Here is a 26,804-nt window from a genome sequence, read left to right as displayed (position 1 = left end):
ATACATAGCAGAGACCTACAAGACCACCTAGTTCAACCCTTGATAGGAAGTTGAGTCCCAGTGTGGACTCACTCCATGGCTCAGGGTCAGGAAGTGACAAAGCAGGCTTAAAGCACTCCCTGCTGTTCTCCCCACTCCCCTCAGCCAGCCACAGTTATTTCTATTCTGCCCCCCTCTTGATCTCAGTCTCCTTCATAAGCCCTCTTAGCAAGAGGCAAAAATGTAAGTATCTGCCTACAGAAGATGTAGAGCCTGCTTCCCCTGGAATCCAAGGCTCCCCTTCCCCCAAACTTGAAATTCTAGGGGGAAGAAATCTCTAACTGGAAGCAACACCTCCCACACCCTGAGGACTGCATCGTGCCGATCTGTCATATACACACCAATATGATAAGGGGAACTGAGGAGGGTTCAAGTCTATAGCAATCTGTGAGGGAAAAATCTTGTCACAATTGTATCTAGGCAGGTGCAGTGGCCGTAATCCCAGGGACTAAGGTGGGAGGATCACTAGTTCCAGGACAGCTTGGGCAACTTAGCAAGACCCTGTCTCAAAATAAAAAATAAAAGTGATAATGTTCCCCAGCAGCAGGAAAAAAAAAAAGTAAATACACCTAAAGGGTAACAGAGGAGCTGCTTGCCTAGCACCTACAAGATTTGGGTTCCATCCCCAGCCCTACCCACGGTCTCGAAAATGTTCTAGCCACCTATAGGGATGGTATTGCTGAGGCAATTCTGCTTCACTGAAATGCTGGGCTGGACCTTAACAAGGTCACATGTATAGGTACCTCATCACTGCAGGCTTAGTTCAAATGTCAGACCCCGGGCTGGGGAGATAGCTCAGTTGGTACAGTGCTTGCCTATCAAGCAGAAGGCCCTGGGTTCAATCCCCAGCACTGCCAAAAAAAAAAAAAAAAAAAAAAAAAAGAAACAACAACAACAACAAAAAAAACAAATGTCAGACCCCAAACTTCCAAGCTTAGGGAGCCCCACCCTCAGTCCCCTTAGCACTGTATCCTGTTAATCTTTGCAATTTTTAAATTACATTCTTATTCCTTATCAATATCTGAAATGATCCCATTTGCTCACTTATTTACTGTTCCACTCCTCACCCTTGACTTGAGGACTGAGATCTTTCTGTATTATTTAACACTGTAACTACAGGACCAAGAATATCACCTGGTCCATTGGTGATACTTAGCAAACAGTGATCAAATTAAAGAGGAACAAGGCACAAAGCTGTGATTGAGTTATTGTGCAGCCAAGGTGAGTGAGACACCATGTGGGTATAAGGATGGATACAAACTAAGGAACCCAAAAGCCAGTTTCAGGCCTTTTGGAGACTTAACAGTAAAAAACAAGACCCTGACAGCTTCTGAATGGCAACTTAGAGGGTTCTTTTCATGACCCTGGGGTAGGGAAAGATGAAGACACTGGACATTAACATTTAAGCACTTGTGTTCATCAAGAAATATCATTAAAGATAAGCCTCACAGAGTGGATCATAGTATTTGTGGTAGATTTAGCTAACAATGGAATTGCAGAATGTATATAATCAGTAAGAAAAAGATGACCCCATAGACAAACAGACAAGAGATGAGGGTGGATATGTTGCATAAGAGAAGATCTAAAGCGTCAACAGCGGGTTTTGATCTCCTGCACCATAAATATAAGTAGATAAATAAATAACTAAATGTGTCAATAAAAGCATATATAAGGGTTCTAGCCTCTTTAGAGATATGAAAATGCAAATTAAGACCATAAGGAGATGCTTCTACATACATAGCAGAGTGGCTGAAATTAAATGACTGACAGTATCAACCAAATGTTAATGAGAATGTGGAGCAAAGGAAACTTCCAATGAAGGAGTGTAAGTCTGTACGATCACTTTGGAAAAATAAATTGGCAGTCATAATGGCTGTCACCAAGAATACAAAAATAATAAATGCTGGTGACGAAGCAGGGGGAAAAGAACCCTTAAATACTGTTGGTAGGAATGTAACTTAGTACAGCCATTATGGAAATCAATATGGAAGTGCCTCAAAAAACTAAAAGTAGAACTATATGATCCAACTATACTACTCCTCAGTATATAGCAGGAGTTAATATCAGCATGCTACATATCTGCACACCCACGTTTACTATGGCACAACAGCTAAGTTTTGGAATTGGCATAGGCGCCCATCAACAATGAATGGATCAAGAAAATGTTGTTGAATACACTGTGGTATAAAGCTACAAAGAAGTTTGAAGAAATCGTGTCATTTGCAGAAATACAGATGGGACAGGAGATCATAATGTTAAGTAAAATAAGTCAGACACAGAAACAAGTATCACATGTTTTCCCTCATGTGGCATCTAGGGGGAAAAAGATGTAAAAGTTGTAAGAAACTATTACAGAAAAGGAAGGGGATGGGGTGGAGGAGGGCAATGAAGGGTGGATATGAGTCAAGTATGTCATTCGCATCTATGATTATGCCACAATGAAACCCATCATTCTGTATAATTAAAATGCAGTAATAAAAATGATAATTTGACAGTATCTAGTAAAGCTGAAGGTAGGTGTCCCCCAAGGAACCAACAGGAAGGCAGGTGCATGTGCCCAGGTGACCTAGGCTGGAGACAGGCCCCAAGAACCTCAACAGATGACTGAGAATTTTAGCACTCTGTTATGCTGAATCAGAGCAATCCTACGTAATGATAAAAATGAAAGGGCTTTAGATACATAGCACAGGATGAGTGTTAACATCATTAAAGAAGTCAAACAAAATAGAATGAGTAAGTTCTCAAGGAAGGCATAGTTTCATTTATAGACAGCTCAGAAACAGGCCCCAAACACCCTACATTGTTTCAGGCACAAAATTAGATGGCAAAATTATAACAAAAGGTGGTGAATACCTCAAAATGTTGCCTATTGATTAGGGCCAGAGAGGAGGAATTCCGTTCTGAACATGAAGCTGGGTGGGTAGTGTGATGTTTCTTGACCTGGATGAAGGTTACTCTTTATTTGTTTATAACACTACGTATCTACACATTTATACCTTATTGTTTTCTGTATGACTTTTTTGGGTTCTCCACCTAAAAGCACTTTAAAAAATAAACTGCAGTGTATAAAAGCAAATTAAAACTTCTAGAGATGGTACAATCATAACCCTGTTAAATATATAAAACTTGTTTAGAGAAAAAAATTGGAAGAAATTTATCAAGATATTAAGAATGGTTGTTTTAAGATATTGGAATAAAAGAACTGCCGTTTCTTAGGAACACTGGAAGAAAGAAATGGGAATGCCTGCTGAATCCCAAACCACAGCCTGCTCTTCCAGGAGCACCCACAAGATGGCGCAGTCTTATCTCCAAGTGGAGTTTCTCCTTCCTTGCTGCCCAAAGTTCAACTGGAGACAGCCAAATTTTCAGTCTCTCTCCAAGTTCTTTTGCCCTGCGCACCAGCTCTTCTGTTTTTGGTCTGATGTACAAACACACTAAGCCTTCATCTTCTAATATTTGAAGGGGAAAGAGGAATAGGAGCCAAAATTTATTGAGTGCTTGCTTCATGTGGGCTCTTTGCTGGGCCCTTTGCAGTCACCATTTCACTGTTTGTTGAAACCCATGAAGGATGTCCAGCTGCTTGTCTGAGGCACACCCCACTCATTCCATCCCATATATAAGGCCCAGCTGAGCACAGGGATAGCCTCTGGGAATGTGTTTTCCTCTGCATGTATGTGTGTGCACATGTGTTATATGTACATATATACACACAGACATATGTGGCTTATCAATCTTGTTATTCAAGTACTACAGTCTTTTTTGACTACTTTTTTGTACCTGATTTTTATTCCAAAAGAGCTAACACTGTAATGTCTTTTCATTTTTAAATCCAGCTCTCTACATATTTCAGATAATTAAAAATTTTAAATGTCAGTAAGCAACTAAATTGGAGGGGTGTCAGGAAAATGGAAACCTGTATACTGCTATTGCTAACTGCCACTATCATTTAGGAAAAAGTACATGTAATCTTTGTGCAATCTATTATACTATGGAAATCAAAACATTTATACCTAAGGATACATGCTCAAGGATGCTGTTGCAGCCTTATGTATAATTGCCCCAAACTAAAAATTAGCTCAATAGAAGAATAGTTAAATATGGTATAACCATACTACAAAATATTATGCAATTTCTAAATAAAGAACAATGTACATCAATCACTGGAAGACTTTGCTGTAGTACTAAGCGAACCAGAAAGATGCAGAGTGATATGTATATATGACCCCACGGTCTAATATCCCTCCCCAAAATTCTCCTTGAACTCCTATCTATTGGGGAACATAATGAAGACAATATGTTAGCATATAGTGATGGTTAATTTTAGCTGTCAACTTGATTGGATTAAAGAATACCTAGAGAACTGGTAAGGCATTAATTTGGGTATGTCTATGACGGTGTTTCCAGAGGAGACTGGCATAAGAATTTGAGTGGATGAAGTGGGGAAGATCCAGAGAGGGCTGCAGGCTGGACAAAACAAAAACAGAGAAAGGGAGAAGTGATTTCTCTCTCCTCTTTCTTTCTCTTGGAGTTAGGATACATTCTTCTCTTGTCATTTACCTCCAAGCTCTCTGAACTCCAGGACTTTCACCAGCATGTTACCCTGTCCCCACTTCCCTCATCTCAAGCCTTTGGCTGGGACTGAGAGGATCATTTTCTTTCAGACCTGGATAGTCACACTACCAACATCCCAGGAACACCAGTTTGCAGATTGTCTGTCCTGGAATTTCTCAGCCTCCATAATTGCATGAACAAATCCCATTATAATAAACATCTCTCTATATACAACTTATTGGTTCTATTTCTCTGCAGAACCCTGACTAATAATATAGGTACTAAGTGTTTCCTTCATGGAATGAGATTGGAGGGTTTGCTGGGGGCCCTTTCCCTTCTACATCTATATTGTTTGACTTCTTAAAAAAGCTTCAGTATTGGCAATTAAAAAAAAAAAAAAAAAAGTAACCCCAAAAGGGAGACCTTTAAGGTTAACTTCTTAATTCCTTAGAAATGAGGAACTAGGCCAAGTAAGGTGAAGCGACTTTCAGTTGGTAGGGACTACTATTGAATGTCTGCTGAATTTGTCCCACGTCCTTGGAATAACTGCTGTGAAACCCTTCTGCCCCAGTTCCTCCCTTCCTAGCGGCCCACCAGGTCTGAAGGCACACTCAAGGATCTTGTCCGTAGCTGTACGTGTGCTCTGGGCCAGGAGACCCACCGGAGCCTGGAGCACTCTGGGTGGCTGACAGCTACGTGAGGGAACCCCGCCCCTCCTGCACTGCTGGTGTTCTGCAGAATGTCAGGAGCCTGGGTGGGCACAGTGGGAAGGATCTTGGCACACTCCACGCACTCATGTTGTTGGCCTCACCTACGCCACTTTGTCTGTCTAAGACATAAAGAAGGTTAACTTTCATAGTCCCGAGAGTATTCTCTTTCTGGAATTTCCAGAAAGCTCCCTTCTTCTAAGGATAGACTCCTGAGAAATCCCACCCTTTTATGTCCCTTCCTGTGCTTGGCCCAGCACCATGCTACCTCCTCCTGGGTGGGAGTATCTGCTTTGGGGCACAGACCATTTCATTTTTTTAGAAATTTCAGAAGCACCAACAATTCCTATCTCATGCTCAATAGCAATGTAAGTGCAATTGGATCAGGTATAAGATAAAAATGAACAAAACAAAACAAAACATTACCCTACTAGAAGACAATGTAAATAATTTTTTTTTAATGTCCTAGTGGAGAAGGACTGAGTTTGACAAAAGCCTGCACCAACCACCCAGTATAAAATAGACACTACGAACAGGCAGTTGAGAGAAAAGGGAATTCAGGTGGCTTGAATTATACAGAAAAAAGAGAAATAAAATAAAATGATGATGAAATACCAACCCCCACTTGTTGGTTTGGCAAATTTCAAGAAGTTGATCCCTCGCCCCGTGAACTGGATAGGTGAGGGACATCCAGTTCTTCCTACTTTATCTCTCTCCTCACTCAGGAAATTTGTCAAACTTGGCCCTTCTCCACTGTGACTTTTTTTAAAAAAGAAATTTCTCCATGTCGTCTTCTAGTACTTGAATGGATTTTTAATTGTATCTTGAATCTGATCCAATTGGATTGCCTTCCTCTTACCTCAAGAGGTAAGTCATTCAGTTGGTGCCATTCAGAGGTCACTCACCTCAGTCCCAGGAAGGTCTCTGAGGGAGGGTGCTGCAGCCAGGCCACGGTGGTGCTGGCTTCTCCCGCTCTCTTCCTTCTGGTCATCCTGGTTTAGTGTCTGCAGGGAAAGTAGGAGGCTTTTCCGGGACTTGGGAGTCCTGGGCCTTTCAGAAGCCTCTGAACAGCCGTCCACTTCACTGTAGCTTCCAAGGGAAACCATGGAGACTGCGCTAGTCCTGCCCGGGTAGCGGAGATTGGCCCTTTGGGCACCAGGCCTGGGACTCCGGGGCTTGGGACTCATGGGTCTGCAGGGCATGCCTTGGTTTTCATAGGCCAAGGAACAGGCAGAGCTGCAGGGAAGGGTGTGGCCGATGCCCACCTGCTGGGCTCCAGGGCTTGGGGGGCACGCAAGCCAAGACTCTTCAGGGAAGATAACAGAAGGGAGGTACCGACCACCCTCCTGGGGGACTGTGCATTTGATGGTTGGTTCACTTTTCCTCCTGTGTTCAGGAGAGACTAAACTGCTGGATGACAAAAGTGCGGTGGGATGGGAGGGGGCCCAGTGGTCTCTGTAAACATAGCGCTGGGTGTCCTCGGCGCACTCCTCACAGTGGCTGCTTGCCACTGGGGAAGGGCAGATGGGATCCGGGATTTCTGGTCCTGGAAGCAGACTTACCACGAATGGCCTTCTGGGGCCTTCTGCATCTTTGCTCTTCAGAAATGGAAGCCAGGAGGTCTGGCGTGACCTACTCTTCCCCTTTTCGCCCTTGGGAGAACCCGGAGAACACTCTTCCGCATTCTCTTTTTCTAAAACTTTTGACTCAAAAAAACTTGAAAACGTCTTATGAGCTGAGGCCAACCTTGCTCTGAGCGTTCGCTCTGGTGTCTTGAGTCTCTTTGTGTTGCAGCTTTCTGAAGAAGGTCTGCTACAAAGGTCTCCAGGTGTCCCCACAGGTCTTGCTTCTCCCAGCTCTGCAGCCCCTCTGCTTGCGACCAGGAGGATGGCCTCAGGAGGGGCGGAACCACCCACGTGGTGCGCAGGTGTGGCAGCCCAGCCAGCAGCATCTGCAGCGGTCTCAGCCTGGAGTTCCTCTGTGCCCCAAGAACCCCTGGCGTGGCTCTCCGCACTCAGGGCCAGGGCACCTGGTGTGGCCTTTCCAGGGCCTGGTGTGGCCTTTCCAGGGCTTGCTGTGGCTGAGGTCTTGCCCTTCCTGAAAGAGCTCACCTTGAGAAACGTCAGGCGCTTCACGGGCTCCTGGGAGATCTTGCGGAGCAGGTGGGGAGGTCCAGGAGACTGGAGTCCCGGGCTGCAGCCAGAGGCCTGGGAACAGGAGCACTTCACATCTCCAGCAGCAGGGCCTTCAGCGGCCTCCAGGTCCCCTTCTCTGGAGACTGCCAAGCTCTCCAAAACCTCCTTGCTGGGCTCCCCTTGCTTGTTTTCCGGGTTTGGTGGTCCCTGGCTCTCTATGGGCTGGACACCTATGACCTGGTGTGAGCCCTCCTGTCCAGCAATTGGGCTCTTCCCACACAGATTCTCTTCTGGAGGCTCTGTCTCTACTGAATCAGCTCGAGGGATCGGAACTCTCCCAAGCTCTGAGCCTTGAGCCAGACATTGAGGAGCACTGTCACTGGTTCCCAATGTGGAAACTGCTGGCAGGCCACACTCATTGCCACAGTCTGGTGTTTTCCATGCCCTGGTAAGATCACAGGGGGTCAAGCCAGCATTTAGGGAAAATTCTACTCTGTTTTCTAGAAAGTCAAGGGGATGTGATTCAGAAAGCAGGCCCTCTTTCCTCCTGGTGGCCTGCTGACCTTTCTGCTCCACACCTATAATGATAAGGGTGCCCCTGCCCCTAGAGTCTGGCCCTGTTTGAGTTTCCACCTGCAGGGGCCTGGGGCCATCCTCCAGTCCTTGATCACACTCCTCATCCCCAGGGTTGCAGTGAGACACAGTGGCTTCTGGGAATTCGGAACTACACTGCAAGTCATTTTTCTTGCATTTGAAGTCTAGAACCATCACCTCTTCGGCTTCCTTTGAAGTGTCTATTGCACTTGATTTCAGGGTGGTCTGTGGGGCATCTGAGCTAGCACTCACTTCCCAGCAGCCAAGCAAGTCTCTGTTCCACACCTGAGTCCCACCACCACTACAATGAGGTGGGAAGTTGGCTCCAGTAGGCAACTGTCTTTTCTCACTAAGAACAGACTTTGATGTGTAATTACTGGTTTGGTTCCCTGCCTGGACCAAAATGTCCTGCAGGTGCTCTTGTTTATTGCTCACATCAGCAGGGCTTGGCGTAGGGCAAGTGCCTTGGGGTTCCTCAGGTCTGTTTTCTGGGCCGTGTCCCAGCTTGCACTCAGTGGGCCCAGGCCCTTCCTCTTGGCTGCCAAGCTTCACCAATTCTGAAGTAAGGCATGAAGTTGCTGGGCATAACCTAGCATCCTGTCCCAACTGGTTTTCCTGTGGGAGACCTGCAGAGGGTGTGTCCTGAGAAGCCCTTTTCAAGCTACAATCACTGGGTCTGTTATGATCCTGCAAATGAAGAGAGTTACTTTGGGAAGCTGGAAGTAAATCAGACAGCTGGGTGGGAGCAGAAGGAAGGGTGTTTTGAGTCCTTGAGTCTTCTTCTGTTTCTGTCCCTTCCCTCAAATGGGTTCCAAACTTTACAGAGTTCTGCCTCACAGGATCCCCAGGGGAACTTAAGGGAAACCCTGCTATGGAATGGGCCTTGACCAGTGTGCTCATGTGCTGACACCCGTGCTCTCTGGATGCCCTGCCCTTATCGCCAATATTTTCTGGGGCACTATGGTGATGCTTGGTGTTCAAGGGGAAAGATGTCCCCAAAGGAGGCTGGTAGGAGGCATTCAAGTAGGGCTGGGCCCAGAGAAAATCTGCATCCACTGTGGGGCCTGGAGTACTTCCCTTCTTTGTCCTGGTCCCACGGGGGATTGTGTTGTCCAGTGAGCCTATACGAGGCAGCACCGGTGCCCTGCTGTGGATATATGGCCAACTCCTACCTACTTCACAGTACTGGACAAAGTAGGGAAAGATCATAGGGATGTCCAGACAGCTCTCAGACTTGGATTTCTGAGAGGCAACAGGGGGCCCCCTGAAGTCTTGAACAGTCACCCTCTGTACAGGATGGGGACTGCTGTTGCCAGTGACACCTTGCAAGCAGCACTCTGCCAGCAAAAACTCTTGGTCCAAGCTGGTCACACAGTCCCAGACGGGTTCTTCCTCCTTGTCCCCAGCAACTGTGGCCAAGGTGTGCAACTCAATTTTGTAAGATTCTTGTGTTAAGTCAGGGGACAAATCTAGTTCTTTCTTTGCATCGAGCTCAAAGACACAAGTCAAATGATGTTCCTGGAGAGGTCCAGTTGCTGGGGCATCAGGACACTGCCAACCTGCTTCTCTGTTAACAGAGATACCACTTGAAGGCAAGCAGACTCCTGCTGTGAGGTCACCTGACAGAGACTCTGTGTCAGAGGCACTTTCAAAGGGGTCGGTTTTTGTGTCTGATCGACTTTCACTCTGATGGGACAGAGTCTCAAAGTCATCGTGGTCTGTCTCCTGGCTCCATCCTCGCTCCTCTGGTTCTGCAGGGGATTGGGGAAGCTGATTATCTTCAATCTCACCTTCAACTGGCAGGGGTGTATCTGGCTCTGGAGTCTGGAAAGGCAAGAGGAGAAGAGTCAGAGATGAGGCCTGAGGACATCTGCACACATGTTTACACCATGCCTACCTTCATTGGAGGAGGAAGGCTTAGAAACATCTCATTATTTTCCCAGGTGCCCCTAGGAAGGGAAGTAAGTATGAAGAGCTACCTTTTATTAACATAGAAAACAAGTGATGAAGCCAAACCCAAACAGTAGGGAAAAATGTAGCACATAGTTAAAACAACCCTATTAAAAATCAGAATAGACTGAAGGAGCATGAGCAGTTTCAACAAATATAAATATGTTGTATGACTCATGGGGAAAAGCATATCTTTGCCTAATTTTTTCAGCAAGAAGGAACAAATTAATAAGTTTGCATTGTGTTCTGTTTGTTCTAATGTAACCAGCTGGCTTACAAAAAATCTTGCACTTAAAACTGTTTTCTGAGTTTGGTTTGCAGAAGCAAAAAACAAAACAACAAAAGCCTTGAGAACTAATGAGATTGCAAACACATTTTGGGAAGTTAGAAATGCCCAAAGCAGCTTTGAAAACTAGTTCTGCAAGAACTTTGTAGAATTTCCTTCCATGGTCATTCATTCCTTAATCAACTTATTGACATGAATTTCTGTACATCCAAAATATGTCACAAAGCAGGAAGGATTTGTCAAAAGATTCAAGTTTTGACAAACGTGTGCACCTGTGTATTTACCACTGTGAAGAATATCTATTTCCACTTTCCTCCCCAAAGTCCCTACCCTTTCCTAGCCAATTCCCACCCACCCCACCACCTACCTCCACCAGTAACCTGCTTTCTGCCATGATCTAGATGTGCCTGCTTTGGAGTTTCACATGGACAGAATCCACAGTATGTTTGGGGGGCCTGGCTTCCTTCTCTCGGGCATGATGACTGTAGCCTGTCTCAGCACATGCAGTGACTTCATGCACAGCATTCAATTACCAACCTCCCCCAAATCTCCCAGGCCAGGAGTGGGGCAAACACTCAGTCCCTCTTATAGCCAAGACTCTTCACAAATTTTATACTTTTCTAAGCATAATTTCCTGGAACTTGTCATAAGAGATTTCTCAAAGTAAAATAGCTTTTAATCCATCTTAACTAAGAGAAGGAAAATAAACACCGAAGTGCATGAGGTGTAGGTTATTAATTAAGGGGCAGGGTGGCAGGAATAATATGATAATTTAGTTTAAAATGTGTTACAAAGCAGGAAGGGCTTGGGAACAGGGAAGGAACTATTAACAACCAAACCATTAGTACAGGAGGGCTGTGTCGTTGTGATGGGGTGTCCAAGAGAGAGAAGTTAGGGAAGCCAGGCTCTGCCAGGAGTTCACTGTAGGAATTTACCCTGTCGCCTCTGTGCACAGACTTCATCCTACATACCTCCCAAGTCAGGGCGAGAACAAGTGAGATGTGGTGTGAACACACATAGAAAACTGTGCAACCGGCAAGTTTGTTTTGTTGCTAATGAAAAAACTGACAAGTCACTAGAGTGCTCCCACTAAGTGGCTCCTGCCTGTAAGAGAATCTCACACCTCTCATCTCGACAAACAGGTCACTACTCCAAGGACTGACCTCTGACTGTGGGACATGGGGGTGATCCTTTCAACAATGCCATAGCCTGATGTCACTTTTATAGAAGCTTGTTGGCAACAGTGCTCACATACACAGGCCCAGAGAAGACTGTAGAAATCACCACTTAGTTCATGTATCTAAAGATACCTAAGATATGTGTAGCTTAATGATGGCAGAATTAAAAGAGGAAATTGACAAATGCCTCAATTTGTTAACTGTCATTGTCCTACAACTTCCAGGAAGAGTAGGAGCAATCATCTCCTAGGAACTGAATTGCATCCCCCTCCACGGTCACATCATCATACACATCCTGCATCCTGGGAAGCCCCTTCAGGTGATAAGAGCTTCTGCAGAGCTACCCTGCAGAACCAGAACTGAGAGGACGATCAACAGAACATGGTTTGGTCAAGACTGCTTAATTCTGCCCAATTCTTCCTCCCTTTAAACCTACAGATCATGTCAGCACCCCAAAGACAGGGCTGAGATGCTGGATCTCATTATGCCTTCTCACAATATGGCCTCATTAAAGTTCTCTTCCTGCTTCTCATCATTACCTTTTCTGTTTGGTGTTTGGAGCGAGTGGCCTGACCTGCTATTTTTGGATCCTGGAGCCTGGTAAGAATACTGATGAAGGTTTTTACTTTATTATCCCTAATATTCTCTTGTCTCAGCCACCCCAACCCCAGACAATCTTCACTACAGATCAAATTCACATTTTCTAGAATTTCATATGAAATCATATAGTATGTATTATTTTTTGTCTGGTCTTTTTCACTCTGCACAATTATTTTGAGATTTATCTGGGTTGTTGTATGGGTCAGGATCCATTCCTTTAATTAGCAAGTAGTGTTCCATTGTATGGCTATACCACAATGTGTTTACCCATTCACCTGCTGACGGACATCTGAGTTGTTCCCACTTTTTGGCTTTTCAAATAAAGCTGTAATGTGACTTGTGACTTCTGCATAAGTCACTGTACGAACATGTGTGCTTTCATTTTTCTTGGAAAAATACTGGGGAGTGGAGGTGATGTTGTCAGTGATAGGTGTACATGTTTAACTTCTTAAGAAGCTACAAGTGGGGCTGGGTCGTGGCTCAGTGGTGGAGCGCTTACCTAGTGTGTGTGAGGCACTGGGTTTGATCCTCAGCACCACATAAAAATAAATAAAATAAAGGTATTGTGTCCATCTACAACTAAAAATATTCAAAAACAAAAAGGAACTGCAAGTGGTTCTCCATTCTCTCTTCCATCCCCCAGCTGCTCCACATTCTCATCAACACCTGGTGTGGCCGGTCTTATTCACTGTAATAATCCTACTGATTGGAGTGGTGTATCCCTATAGTCTTAATTTGCATTTTCCTAATCACATATGACGTTGAACATCTTTTTAAATGCTTTTTTCCCATCTGGACAATATTGAATATTTTGCCCATTTTAAAAACTGAATTGTGTTCTTGAGTTTTAAAACTTATTTATCTATTCTAGATGTAAGTCTTGTTGGATATGTTTTGCAAATAGTTTCTTCCAGTTTGTGGCTTGCCTTTTCATTTAATTACCAATCCCTTTTAAAGAGCCCAAAGGTTTTTATTTTGATGAAGCCCAATTTTTTATATGTCATTTTTTTGGTGTGCGTATTGAATTTAAAAAATTCTTTCCAATCTAGGTCACTAAATTTTTTTTTCTTGTCATTCCTTATAGACTATGGTATGCAAAATAATATCCTTCGCACCAAAAGATATTTATGTCCTAATTCCTGGAAACTGTAATATTACCTATTATGGCAAAAGGGACTTTGCAAATGTGATTAGGTTGAAGATTTTGAGATTATCCTGGACTGTCTGTGTGGGTCCTTATAAGAGAAAAACAGAAGGGTCAGAGAAGTAGATGTGGCCAGAGTATGGGGTTAATGGATTTAGCTACTTAGTTATTTACTTATAATTAATTAATTAATTAATTAATTAATTTTATTTTTGATACCAGGAATTTTGAACCCATAGATGCTTAACCACTGAGTCACATCCCCAGCCCCTTTTTATTTTGAGACAAGGATTTCACTAAGTTGCTTAGGGCCTCACTAAGTTGCTGAGACTAGCCTTAACCTCAATTCTCTTGCCCCAACCTTCTGAACCTCTGGGATTATAGGTATGCACCACCATGCCTGGGCATTTTTTATTTTTTAAGATTAATTTCATTTAAAAAATTTTATTGGTTCATTATAATTATACACAGTAGTGGGATTTGTTTTTATTATTCATAGATTTAAAGACTTATTGATTGCTAAGAGGTCAATGCTCCCTAATTTTAACTATAGAGTCAATGTAATCTTAATCAAAATTGCAGCATATTTGCTTATTATATATATCAACTGACTCTAAAATTTTTATGGAGAGGCAAAGGAGTTAGAGTAACCAAAATAATTTTGAAAAAGAACAAAGCTGGAACATCCACACTATCTTACCTTAAGACTAACTGTAAAGCAACAGTAATTAAAGCAACTTGGAGTCAATGAAAGGAGAGACAGATGGATTGGTAGAACAAAATAGAGAACCCCAAAATAGACCCACATAAGTATAGTTGATTTTTGACAGGGTGTAAAGGCAAATCAATGAAGAAAGAATGTCTTGTTAAAAAATGGTTCAGCGTGCAAAAAGAATGAACCCTGAAGCATAACTTACTCCTCATACAAAAATGATCCAAAGCTCGTTATAAATAAAAAGATAAAAGTTATAGAATAGAGCACAGGAAAAGGAAACAATCAAGAACATGCAGAGAGAGCCTACAGAGTGGGAGAAAAATCTTTACCACATGCACCTCATATAGAGCATTAATCTCCAGGATATATAAAGAACTCAAAAAAACAAATAACCCAGTCAGTAAATGGGCAAAGGAACTGAACAGACACCTCACAGAAGAAATATGAAGCATCAACAAATATATAAAAAGATGTTCAACATCACTAGCAATTAGAGAAATGCAAATTAAAACTACACTGAGATTTCTTCTCACTCTAGTCAGAATAGAAATTAATTATCAAAAATATAAGTAAAAATCAATGAAGGCAAGGATGTGGGGGAAAAGGTATACCTCATACATTGCTGGTGGGACTGCATATTAGTGCAACCACTCTGGAAAGCAGTATGGAGATTCCTTGGAAAACTTGGAATGGAACCACCATTTGACTCAGCCCACTCCTCAGCATTTACCAAAAGGACTTAAAATCAGCATACTATAGTGATGTGGCCACATCAATGTTTATAGCAGCTGAATTCACAATAGCCAAGCTATGGAACTGACTTAGGTGCCTTCAACGGATGAATGGATAAAGAAAATGTGGTGTACATACAAAAAGGAATATTAGTCATAAAGAAGAATGAAAGTATGGCATTTGCTGGCAAATGGATGGGACTGGAGACTACAATGCTAAGTGAAGTAAGCCAATTCCCCCAAACCAAAGACTGAATATTCTCTCTGATATTTAGATGCTGATTCACAATAGGCTGGGGGAGGGAATAGTCAAGGTTCACTGAATTGAAAAAGGGGAAATGGGGGGAAGGGAGAGAGGATGGGAATGGGAAAGATAGCAGAATGAATCACACATCATTTTCCTATGTTCATATATGAAAACACGACCAGTGTAACGCCACATCATGTACAACCACAAAAATGGGAAGTTATACCTCATGTACATATGATGTGTGAAAATACACTCTACTGTCATGAATAATTAAAAAGAATAAGTAAAATTTTTTGAAAAAGAGTAGAGCATAAGATATTGTATGCATAATTGAGTTTGACAAATGATATTTTCAAATATTAGGCCTAAAGAATAACCCTTAAAAGAAAAAAATACATAAATCAAACTTTATCTAAATTAAAAACTTGTTCATACAAATGACACTTTAAGAGGATGGAAAGATAAAACACAAACTGGAAGAAAATATTTGTGAAGTACATACCTAATAAAGGGTTTATATCCAGAAAATAGAAAGAATTCTCAATACTCAACAATAAGAAAACAAATAACTGACTTAAAAATGGGCAAAAATATCTGAATAGACATTTTACCAAAGATGATATCCAAATGACTCATAAGCAGGTGAAGAAATGTTCAACATCATTAGTCAGTAGGGAACTAAAATTTAAAACCATAATGAGATAGCACTACAGACCTATTAATTTGAAAAACTTATTAAACATAATGACAATATCAATTTTTGATGACATAAAGCAACTGGAACTCTTATAGGGTGTGGGCACTTATGAAAAACTGAATAGCTACTTTGAAAAATTTTCACAATTTATAATAAAACATACACTTACCATACTACCCAAGAAACCTATTTCTAGATATTTACCTAAGTAAACTGAAAAAAAAAATCTGTCCATACGAAAACCCATATGTAAACTTTTATAACAATTCTATTCATAGTCTCCTCAAACTGAAAATAACCTAGCCAATGACGAATAGACAAATGAACTTTGGTGCATCCCCACAATGAAATATAATTGGCAATAAAAAGAACAAATTGTGATCATATGATAACTTGAAAGATTTACAAATGCATTTTGCTAAGTGAAAGAAGACAAACTCAAAGAACTGTGTATAGGATCCCATTATATGACATTCTGGAAATGGTAAATCTACAGGGATGAAAGTTTGATAGTTTCCATGGACTGGGCTTTAGGGATTAGATGATGTAAGTAGATGGATCTGCCCAATCTTGAGCTTTCAGTCTCCAGAACTGTAAGCTAAATAAGCTTCTTTTACTATATAAGGAAAATTACAAAATACTGATGTAAAAATCAAACAAGGTTTAAGTAAATGGAAGACATACAGTGCTCATAGATTGAAAAACTCAATAGAGTACAGGTATCATTTCTTCCCAAATTGATTTATTAGTTTAATGCAAATCCTATCAAAATTCCAGCAGAATACTAGAACAGAGACCCTGCCCTCATAGAAGAAAAAGTAGACCCAAATCTCCACCACGTTGGCTTAGGAACTGACTTCCTCAACAAGACTCCTAAAGTGCAAGAAGTAAACACAAGAATCAATAAATGGGATGGAAACAAACTAAAAAGCTTGTTCACAGCAAAGGAAACAATAACATGAAGAGAGAGCCTGAAGAATGGGAGAAAATCTTTACCACAGGCACATCAGATAGAGTGTTAATCTCTGGGATGTATAAAGAACTCAAAAAACTTAACACCAAAAAAACAAATAACCCAATCAATAAGTGGGCTAAGGAACTGAACAGACACTTCATAGAAGAAGAAATAGTTGATCAACAAATATATGAAAAATATTCAACATTTCTAGCAATTAAAGAAATGCAAATCAAAACTACACTGAGATTTCATCTCACTCTAGTCAGAATGGCAATCACATCAAGAATACAAACAACAATAAACATTGGTGAGGATGTGGGGAAAAAGGTACTACACTCATACATTGCTGGTGGGATTGCAAATTGGTGCAACCACAATGGAAAGCATTATGAAGAGTCCACAGAAAACTTGGAATGGAACCACCGTTTGATTCAGTCATCCCACTCCTAGATTTATATCCAAAGGACTTAAAATCAGCATACTACAGTGATGCAGCCACAACAATGTTTATAGCAGCTCAATTCACAATAGCTAAACTATGGAGCCTGCCTAGGTGCCCTTGAGCTGGGGAATGGATAAAGAAAATATGGTATATATACACAATGGAATATTACTCAACCTTAAAGAAGAATAAAAGTATGGCATTAGTAGGTAAATGGATGGAACTGGAGAATATTATGCTAAGTGAAATAAGCCGATCCCCCCAAAACCAAAAGCTGAATGTTTTCTCAGGTGCTAATTCACAATAAGGGTGGTGGGAAGGATAGAGATGTTTTGGACTAGGCAGAGGGGAGTGAAGGGAGGGGAGATGGTATGGGGGTCAGAATGATAGTAGAATGAATCAGACATTCTTACCCTATGTGCATATATGATTACATGACCTGAGTAACTCTACATCATGTACAACCACACAATTGAGAAGTTATACTCCATTTATGTATGATGTGTCAAAATGCATTCTACTGTGATGTGTAATTAATTAGACCAAATAAAAAAATTCCAGCAAAGTATATTTTTGGCATAGATAAGCTTATTCTAAAACTTATATGGAAAGGCATAAGACCTAGAATAACTTTTTAATAAAAAAGTTTTAAAAATAAATAAAATGGGGCTGGGGTTGTGGCTCAGTGGTAGAGCACTTGCCTAGCATGTGTGAGGCACTGGGTTCGATTCTCAGCACCACATAAATAAATAAATATGTTGTGTCCAACTATAGCTAAAAATATTTGAAAAAAAAATAAAATAAAGTGTTCCCAGCTACTCAGGAGGCTGAGGGAGGAAGATCACAAATTCAAGGCCAGTCTCAGCAATTTAACAAGACCCTAAACAATTTAGTGAGACCCTATCTCAAGAAATAAATATTGAGGAATCACTATGTTAAGGTTTACTATATGCTGACAGTAATCAAGATATATTTCCAGAACAGTACAGACACATAGATCAATGTAACAGAGGAGAAAAAGCAGAAATAGATCCATATGATATGCCCAACTGGTGTTTGACAAAGATGCAAATGCAATGTAAGATGAATAAGTTTTCAACAACTGATCCTAGAGGACGTGGGCATGCATAGGGACAGACAAAACAAAACAAAACGAAATGAAATTTGACCTAGTCTTACATCTATACAAAAATTAACCAAATATGGGCCATGGATGTAAATGTAAAATATAGAACTGTTAGGGGAAAAAATATGCTTTAGAGAAGAATAGGAGAAAAATATTTAGAATCCAGGACTAAACAAACAGTTTTTTGAATTGACACCGAAAGCATCATCCCAAAAAAGAAAATATTCATAAACTGGACTTCATCCAAATTTAAAACTTTTGCCCTGTAGAAGATCCTGCTGAAAGAATGAAAAGACAAACTACAGATGTAGAAAATATTTACAAAGCATTGTATCATAAAGGACCAGGACCTAGAATATACAAAGAATATTCAAATATGAGTAGAAATGCATAAATAAATAAATTGAAAAATGGGCAAAAGACATGAACTGACATTTCACTGAAGTTGATATATAGGCTGGCTGGGGATGTAGTTCAGTGACAGATCACTGACCTGTCATGCACAAGGCCCTGAGTTTGGTCCTCAGCACCACAAAACAACAACAACAACAAAACCACACACACACACACACACATACAAACACACACACACACACACACACACACACACACAAATAGTGACATCATCAAGGCTGGAGAGAAGGCAGATAAACTGGATCACACATACATTGCTAATGGGCTATAAAATGGTACAGCCATTGTGGAAACACAGGTTGACAACTACGCTTTACTTCTGTTTACTTTTGTGTGCCTCTCTCTTGTCTCCAATGATGGGAATGGGTCTTGCAGCTGACGTGTGATTTAGCAAGCTGGTATATAAATATCTAGTATAGTCCCTGAGCATTAGCAGGCACTCAGCAACATGCTGAATTTCTTTCTTAAAAAGAAAGCCCTATAAAATAGCGCATTCATATGTTTTTAAAAGGAATGCTCATTCCAGGACATAGCAAAAAACTAAAAAGGAGGGATGGTTCCTCAGCTTGTTTAATGAAGTGGGTGTAGTATTGACACAAAAACTCAATAGGGACAGCACAAAACACATTAATATCACCCACAAACGCAGGTGCAAAATTCTAAATACTGTAATAGTAAAGATGCATCTAACGATGTAGAAAAATGTGGAATTATTCTTACGTAAGTAGATTTAGTTTACCACAAAACAAAGTAAAGGGGAAAAAACCGATATCTTGATATGTTTAGAAAAATCAACAACCATTCTTCATTGCAAAACACAAAAGTAAGAAAACTTCAAGATCTGATGAAGGACACTTTTAAAGGTCTATAGGAAACATCACGTTCAATTAAACTTTACCTTTTCAAGTTAGAAATAAGACAAAGATGATTGTTCTGACAATTTGGACATTGTTTTAAAGATCCTAGAGAGAGAGAGAAAAAAGCAACAAAATATATAAAAATTGCAAAGGAAGAAAAAGAGTCATCATCCATAGAAATACCACAGAAATTCCACAAGAACCTTCAGGTAAATTACAGGCACAAAAGATCAATATTATCAACTGTACTTCTACAACTGTTTTCTATCCAAGAATGGTTAGACAGGGCAATTGAAAGAGACTGCTTTTTATAAAAGCAGCAAAAACCATACCTCAGTGCCTAAGAATATATTTCAAAAACATGTCTAAGATTTTCATGGAAAAAAAAAAAAAAGCTTTTTAAACTTTCAGACGTTTCAATTTCAATTTCCATTTAAAACTTTATTGAAAGACTTTTTTAAAAAGATTTTTGGTTCCACCAAAGATGAAGTGACTCCAATACTCCCTCATCCTCTCCCTTGTAACAATAAACTGTAGACATAGCACCACAGACAAGCACAGGAAGTCTCTGACAGGTGGGGAGAGGGTGTCAGCTACTTAGGGATGCCAGGACTTAAGGAAGATATGAATCCTCTGGTTTCTTTACTGCCTCCCACATATCAGAGAACCTCCAACCCTGTTCCAAGAATAGGCTTGCACAAAAATGCCCTAAGAGAGACTGTTCCTCGCTAGTCAAAGGACCTGGAAAAAGGTGACCACGCAGTGGAATGCTGTTTTGGCAATACCTACCCCATTCCAAACAGCAACCAAAACTATGCAACCCTCCCCTTGGTCTCAGAGGACCCAAAGCCCAGTTGACAGAAGAGTCCTCTTACCTCCAGGAAGCAGGCAGTGAGAGTACTGCCCTAACGCCCTCTTCTGGGGGTACGGCCTCAACAGGTGGAGTCAAGGGCCTCACCAAGGAGCATGTCCCCTGTTCTGTTGGGTGGAGGTTGATGGCGTTCTGATTTCCCTATGTGAGGAGTGTCAAGGGTCTAGAGAGAGCTAAGCTTTCTTCCCAACTCAGTAGCCATCAGACTTAATGAGAGAGTGTGAGGAGTTATAAACCACTACGCTCCACTAACATGCCCCCCACTGCCCCTGCCCAACCTCTCCCTTCACCCACTATCAGTGAGAGATGGGAGAAATAGGGCGGGGGTGGGGGGGGGGAGCTAGCTGGCTCTCCGCTTGCCCTTCCTCTCCCCTCCTCTCCTCTGCAGTCATCACGGCCCAACTGGGGTCTGGGTTTCCACCCTTCCCTGCAGCAAGAAAGCAGCGTGAGTCAGGCCCCCTGCCCCACTTCCCTCTTCACTTCCCGGCAGGGTGGCCGTGTGAGTCAATGCTCCATATTTATTGGGGTGGTGTCCTCAGGACCCAGTGGGAAGTTCAACATACACAGCCAACCTACTCTAGTAGTACCTCTCAAAGGGAGGCTGCTTGCCAAGGAAAAAGAAGATTAAATAAGATCCAGCGTCTTAGACTATAATGTCCAAAATGTCCTGGATATAATTGGAATTCACTGATCAAACTAAGAACCAAAAAATCACTACATGAATGAGAAAGGCAATCAACAAACACCCACAAAGATCTGAGTCAAATGTTGGGATTACCTGATAAAATTCTAAAGCAACCATCATAAAAATACTTCCATAAGTCATTATGATTTTCCTTGAAAATACAGAAAATCTAGGCAATAAAAATAATTTAAAAATAACCCAAAAAACAAATAGACATTATAAAACTGAAAACCATAAAGACATAAAAACTTGCTGAAGGGGTTCAGTAGTCGTATAAAGACAACCCAGGATAGAATTGGTGAAATTGAAGACAAAAGAATAGAAAGAAAATAGGTGGTACCAATATTGACAGAGTTTCAGGAATTTGTGGGGTCATACATAACAAAAGAGCAAATGTTTGTGTCATCAGAGTCTCACAAAGAGAAGAGAGTGAATGTAAGACTGAGAAATATTCAATAAAATGTCTGAAATTTGATAAAGAAACTGAGCAATCTCCAAATATGACAAAAAGATATAATTCCATGCTGAGATGGAGCATAATTAAATTTCTAAAAACTAAAGACAGAGGAAAAAAATTCTGAAAGCAGTCCAAGAAAAATGATGTGTTATTTTTTAAATAGGAAATATAATTTCAATGACATTGGATTTCTCATCTCAAACTATGGAGGCAAGAACAAAATGGGTATTTTTCAAATGCTGAATGAGAAACATTCTATAACCAGTAAAATTTGCAGAACTGTCAGAATTTGCACTGCCAATTGCAAATTCTACATTCTGTGAAAATATCCATCAAGGATATACAGGAAATGAGGGCGCTAGAGAAGACCTACAAATGGAGAGATGGTCTGCTTATAAATCTTAGCATTTCGACCATGCCTAGAAGTCCCTAGACAACTGATTCGTGATTTGTGATGAGCTACTAATGCTGTGAGCCATCGACCCAATCCTGTGCATGGTAGGATTTCAGGATATCACTACAAACACAGAACCCAAAATTAAGTCAGAGTGAACAACCCTTCAGCAATGTCTGATCCTTCTATTGGACTACTACTTTTATTCTTGTTTTTAATATCTAGAAGATTCACTGTGGGGAGCCATCCATGCCTAGCAGAATCAGACTTGGCAGAGCTATGGGCTACAGAGGGCTGACTCCCAGGAACTGGCAGCCAGGAGAGACTGTTCCAGACTGCTGGGGAGTAGGTGGCCCTTTATGGGAGTGGCTTGTGTTTGGGGATATGCTAGTTTCCTAAGCAAATGGCTTTCCTAACTCCAATTCATCCTGTTTCTCACAGAAGAAGCCCCTCCTGGTCCAGGTTCCTTTACCTGTGTGACTATAAGTAAAGGTAAAGGTGAGGTTCTCCATCTTGTTGGAGGCCAGATCTGGTATGGCCCTATCTGCCTCACCCCCTTGCATTTGAAAAGAGTATTGGCTCTTGTGTGTTTATTGATTAGACAAGTTTGTTGATAATTAACTGATTTATCACTGGCACTGTGCTCTGACAGTTGACCCTTCCCTCATCCATGCGGGACGTGGCAGAAATCCCTGCAATTCACATTTTTTTGGGTAAAGTTTCAATAAGAATTCTATATTTTCTACAGAGTCCAGATGAGTTTCTACAAATAGTAGGAGACTCACAGGATCTCATAATTCTTTGGACATACATAACAATTATATCATTATATAGCCTAAAACATATACCACTGTGTTAAGATTTGGATTTTGAATGCCCCCTTCCCAAACCCCATGTGCTAGGCAGTGAAGCAATATTCAGAGGTGAAAAGATGAGGGCTATGATTGCATCAGTGGATTAATCCATTTGATGGATTACTAATGTGAATGGATATACTAGGGGGTAGTGGAAACAAGTCAGGTGGGGCTTGGCTGGAGGAAGTGGGTCACTGGGGATGTGGCCTCAGGGACTATATCTGTCCTTTAGCCACTTCCTGTTTCTTGGCTCCTTGGCTGTTAAGAATTTTGCAGCTTTCCTCTGCTATGTCATTTTTTTTTAATCAACATATTCTGTCCCTATGGATTCTTTGATGAAAAGATCTATTTCTAGTTCATTGTTTAATCCTGAACCCATTGTGGCTAGCATATACAAGGCATTCAAAAATCATACCCACTGTATGCATAAGTTGTTATACTCTTTTAAATTCCAAATAACACAAATATTACACATATTGCCTAAAATTACCTAGACTCAGGAAATGCTTGCTTGATTAATAAATAAATTCATCCATGGACACCTAGTCTCTTAAGGCTAACAGTTTTTATTTTATTTTGTATCATATTTCAACTTTCATTGACTGGTAATGGCTGCCATTACAATGCCTGCATTGTGGATCAGGATTCTAAGATAACTTCTGAGATCAGATGGAATGGGTACCATTCTCACGAAGCAAGATCTGTCAGGGTGAAGGAAGAGGGAATTTTCCATCCCTTGCCTCAGCCTTCACTCTAATTAAAATGCACAGAAAGGGAAAATACATTGAAGCTTTCTTGAAAATCTGCTTTCTTCAAAACATGTTTCATTTCTTCCCAGGTCACTTTGTTAAGGGCACATTTAAGCAGAGATATTAAGAACAAGAACTTTGAGCTCCACGGTCCTGCGTCTGATGCTGCCTTGGAGTTCTCTACTCAGCACTACCTCCCATTTCCTCCCCTCCACGATCAACTCAGCAACCCATTCAGTACTTCTGCTCCTTGCAGTTCTCCCAGCCCAAATCCACAATTCTTCTCTTATTTTAAAATGTATTCATTCACTATTGTGTGATGAATCTGTACTTCATACTGGGCTCTGAGCTCAGCACTGGGAATATTTAGACTGATGCATGGCCAAATTACACCTCCATTACGGTAATCCTCTCCTTGGGAAAGGCTGTAACCTCTCATTTTGATCCCACAAGGCCTGTAGTAAGGGTTTGAAATGGTGTACATATACCCGTAGACAGTGCCTGGCATGCCACCTGTGTGCCCCACGAAAGTTGGCTACACCCACAGCTACCATCACTGCCAGACCAGAATTTGAAAGTTCCATCATGTTCCTGGTCCAGCTAGAGCTCTTACCTATAAAAATATCTTTATGCCTATGGCACAGGGAGTAAGGATTTGTAGATAAAATGAAACAACTACTCTATAAATCAAAGAAAACACACTTCCCCTATTTATACTACATTGAAATATTAATCTCAGCATGGGCATGCATAAGCCTGTATTCTGCCTGGACTTGTATATTTCTTCCAGCACATTTACCGTACAGTAAATATAGAGAATCATTTGGTTGCTTAAACCTAAAAAACAAACAGCTTTTAGGTCTGCTGTATTTGGCAGTGTCCTAACTTCACATCATTATATCATTTGATCCTCCCAATTACTTTATGTATTATCATTACCCATCATTTTTTAATAAGTAGTAGCACTGTGTTTTAGAAAAAATTCAGACTCTTTTATCAGAAAGTCACCATCTAGCTGTGTGTTTATGGTGAGGTATGTGACTTACTGAACCTCAGATTCCTTAACTGTAAGACAGGAGGAAAAAAAAGTATCACAGGTACATTGTGAGTTATATGACATAGTAGGTATAAAAATGTCCAGCATGTAGTAGACATTGAACAAATATTGGACCCTTTCCTCTTTTCTTTTCAAACTCACAAAATGGAAGCTGGAGAAAGATTAGGTGATGTGGCAAAACAGTGGAACCCAAGTTCACGTCTCTGCATTCAATCCATTCTTTGCTTAACCCCTTGGTCAAGCAGGGCCCACGGGTCCATTTCTGAAGACAGCCCTTCTCTATTGATAAAGTGGAATCACTTCTGGCTGGCCAAAATGTGATGAAAAACACCTATGAATAATTTCAGCTTCCCAGAAGGACACATCCTGCTCCAGGGGGACGGATTCCTTTTGATTCTGGAATCCACAGTCCCAACATACTTCCAGAAGGCATCACATACCCAAGTTGTAAGCCAAATTGGGATCTGACAATTTCACTGTTCCAAATGCTATTTTGTTTCACAGAGGACAAAGGTACATGAATTTTACTGAAGATGTTGATGTTTAAAAAAAGCAAAACCCCCCAGCAATCTCAGGCCCCCTTCCTACCCCTTCTGTCTGGTTGTCCCCCACGCCTGGGGGTTGGTTGAGTCAAACAGCGGAGTCCTGGCTGGACTGTGGCGCACCACGGCACAAAAGGAAGCAGATAGTACTTTCGGAGAGGTGAACCATTCATCAAGAAACCAACAGCTTTCTGACTAAAGAAAGAAGAAACCTTAAGAATGATATGAGTTGAAAATTTAGCACACAGCACATGTCAGTCAGAAAATGAGTAAGAAGTTCAGTTAAAACTCAGAAATCAGGCACTGGGGCTACAGTCACTGTGTGTCTCCAAAGGAATTCTTGAACTTGACCATTGCAGAAATGCTGCAATCCTACACCCAGCCCAGGAAAAGAATATGTATAGATCTGCTCTACAGTTGACAAAATATGAAAAAAAGCAAAAAGGTCTGTTTGTTACTTCTAATGGAAAAAGAGATAACTTGCCTGATCTGATGAAACGAATCTCAGATCAGTGTGAAAATGGAGCTTGTTTCAAGGGTTTTGAAATGATTAACTTCAAAGAAGAGGGAACAAGAGATATGAAAGCAGAATTCTTTTTATGGGTTCTGAATCCATTAAAAATTCAGAATTAGGGTCCTCGTATTCTCAAGACCAGATTCTTCACACCACAAGAAATATCGTACTGGCCTTTCATCTGCTGTGTGAGCGAGTTGGCCCCAACTCTTTTGTAATTATTTTTAATTAAAAAAAATTTTTTTTACGTTGTAGGTGGACACAATACCTTTGCTCTATTTTTATGTAGTGCTGAGGATCAAACCCAGGATGCTAGGTTAGCGCTCTACTACTGAGTCACAACCCCAGCCCCATGGCCCTCAACTCTTTCTGGCAGACCTACATACAGACCCTTCCCTCAAATGACACTCTCCAATAATTTAATGACACTGAAGTTCAGTGTCTTCAGCAAACACAAGCTATACATATCTTCAGCCACTGCAAAAGCACATCTCAACAGTATGCCTATTTGTATAAAGTTACCCAGAAATACCACTGTAGTACTGTTTTGAATGTATTTGACTTAATCGGTGTCTAATGTTAAGATAAACAGAAGTTGTTTCTGAGTTACTAAAGTCACTAAGCTATTTGAAAACAAAAGATTATAGTAGAAATTTAAAAGCTATATAGTGTATCTAATACAAAATGGTGTTTTGTATGTAAAGCTTCAGCAAAATAAAATCATTTTAATCTCATATATGTTAGTAGTAAAATATTGAAAATTGAGTAAAAGACAACATGACTATATTTTTCCAAGTATACTGTGTATCATATTTCATTAGTCTAAGCAAAAGTATAATTAAAAAAAAAAAAAAGCGCCATGTCCAACAACAGACAAGAAACAGGCTGCAAGGGAACTGTTCGCATTCTGGTAGAATTTGAGGATGGGAGCTAATGTGTATGGGGTTAATTGGAAAGGGAATCTTATTCTCTTCCATTGAAACCCCACAGGAACTATATTCCTTGGTTCTTCCCTGTGCTGATGATCAAGGTCAACAGACTAATAATAAAGTAGTGACCACTACAGGCTGGGCATTTTACCTATGTTATTTAATCACCCTGATGGTCATTATGCCCACTCAGGCTTATATTCCACCCACCCAAAGGACAGTCCCTGGCATGAGCAGCTGCTATTGTGGTCTCATAAGGACACAGGTGACTTTGTTGACCTTTTTGCTCCCAGATGTCCCATTCTTCAGGGCCTCTCCTACACTGCAACCCAGGCTTCAGAGGCCTACTCTCAGACCTTTCTGGAACCCCAGGTTCTC

The 26,804-nt window shown here is 41.1% G+C and overlaps 2 protein-coding genes across 2 annotated transcripts in view; both read right to left on the bottom strand.

Annotated features, from left to right (window-relative positions):
• The window catches only part of LOC306655815 (rho guanine nucleotide exchange factor 4), a 126,417-nt gene extending 119,395 nt beyond the window's left edge, over positions 1–7,022 (bottom strand). The window contains exons 1-2 of the mRNA XM_079130455.1: positions 6,860–7,022; positions 6,203–6,419 (exon numbers count right to left, since the gene is read on the bottom strand). Coding sequence (XP_078986581.1) covers positions 6,203–6,419; positions 6,860–6,888 — 246 coding nt within the window. The 5' untranslated portion in view covers positions 6,889–7,022. The remainder of the gene's footprint in view (positions 1–6,202; positions 6,420–6,859) is intronic.
• LOC306658012 (uncharacterized protein) overlaps positions 6,898–26,804 on the bottom strand; it is a gene marked incomplete at its 3' end in the record, with an annotated part of 82,215 nt that continues 62,308 nt past the window's right edge. Inside the window, exons 2-3 of the mRNA XM_079134649.1 lie at positions 7,044–9,850; positions 6,898–6,949 (exon numbers count right to left, since the gene is read on the bottom strand). Of these exons, the coding sequence (XP_078990775.1) occupies positions 6,898–6,949; positions 7,044–9,850 (2,859 nt within the window). The remainder of the gene's footprint in view (positions 6,950–7,043; positions 9,851–26,804) is intronic.

The sequence above is a fragment of the Sciurus vulgaris genome (genome assembly GCF_902686455.1).
Source record: "Sciurus vulgaris genome assembly, chromosome: 3".
Taxonomy (NCBI): domain Eukaryota; kingdom Metazoa; phylum Chordata; class Mammalia; order Rodentia; family Sciuridae; genus Sciurus; species Sciurus vulgaris.
Note: the sequence above shows the minus strand (reverse complement) of the source record. Positions and strands in the feature narration are given on the sequence as shown.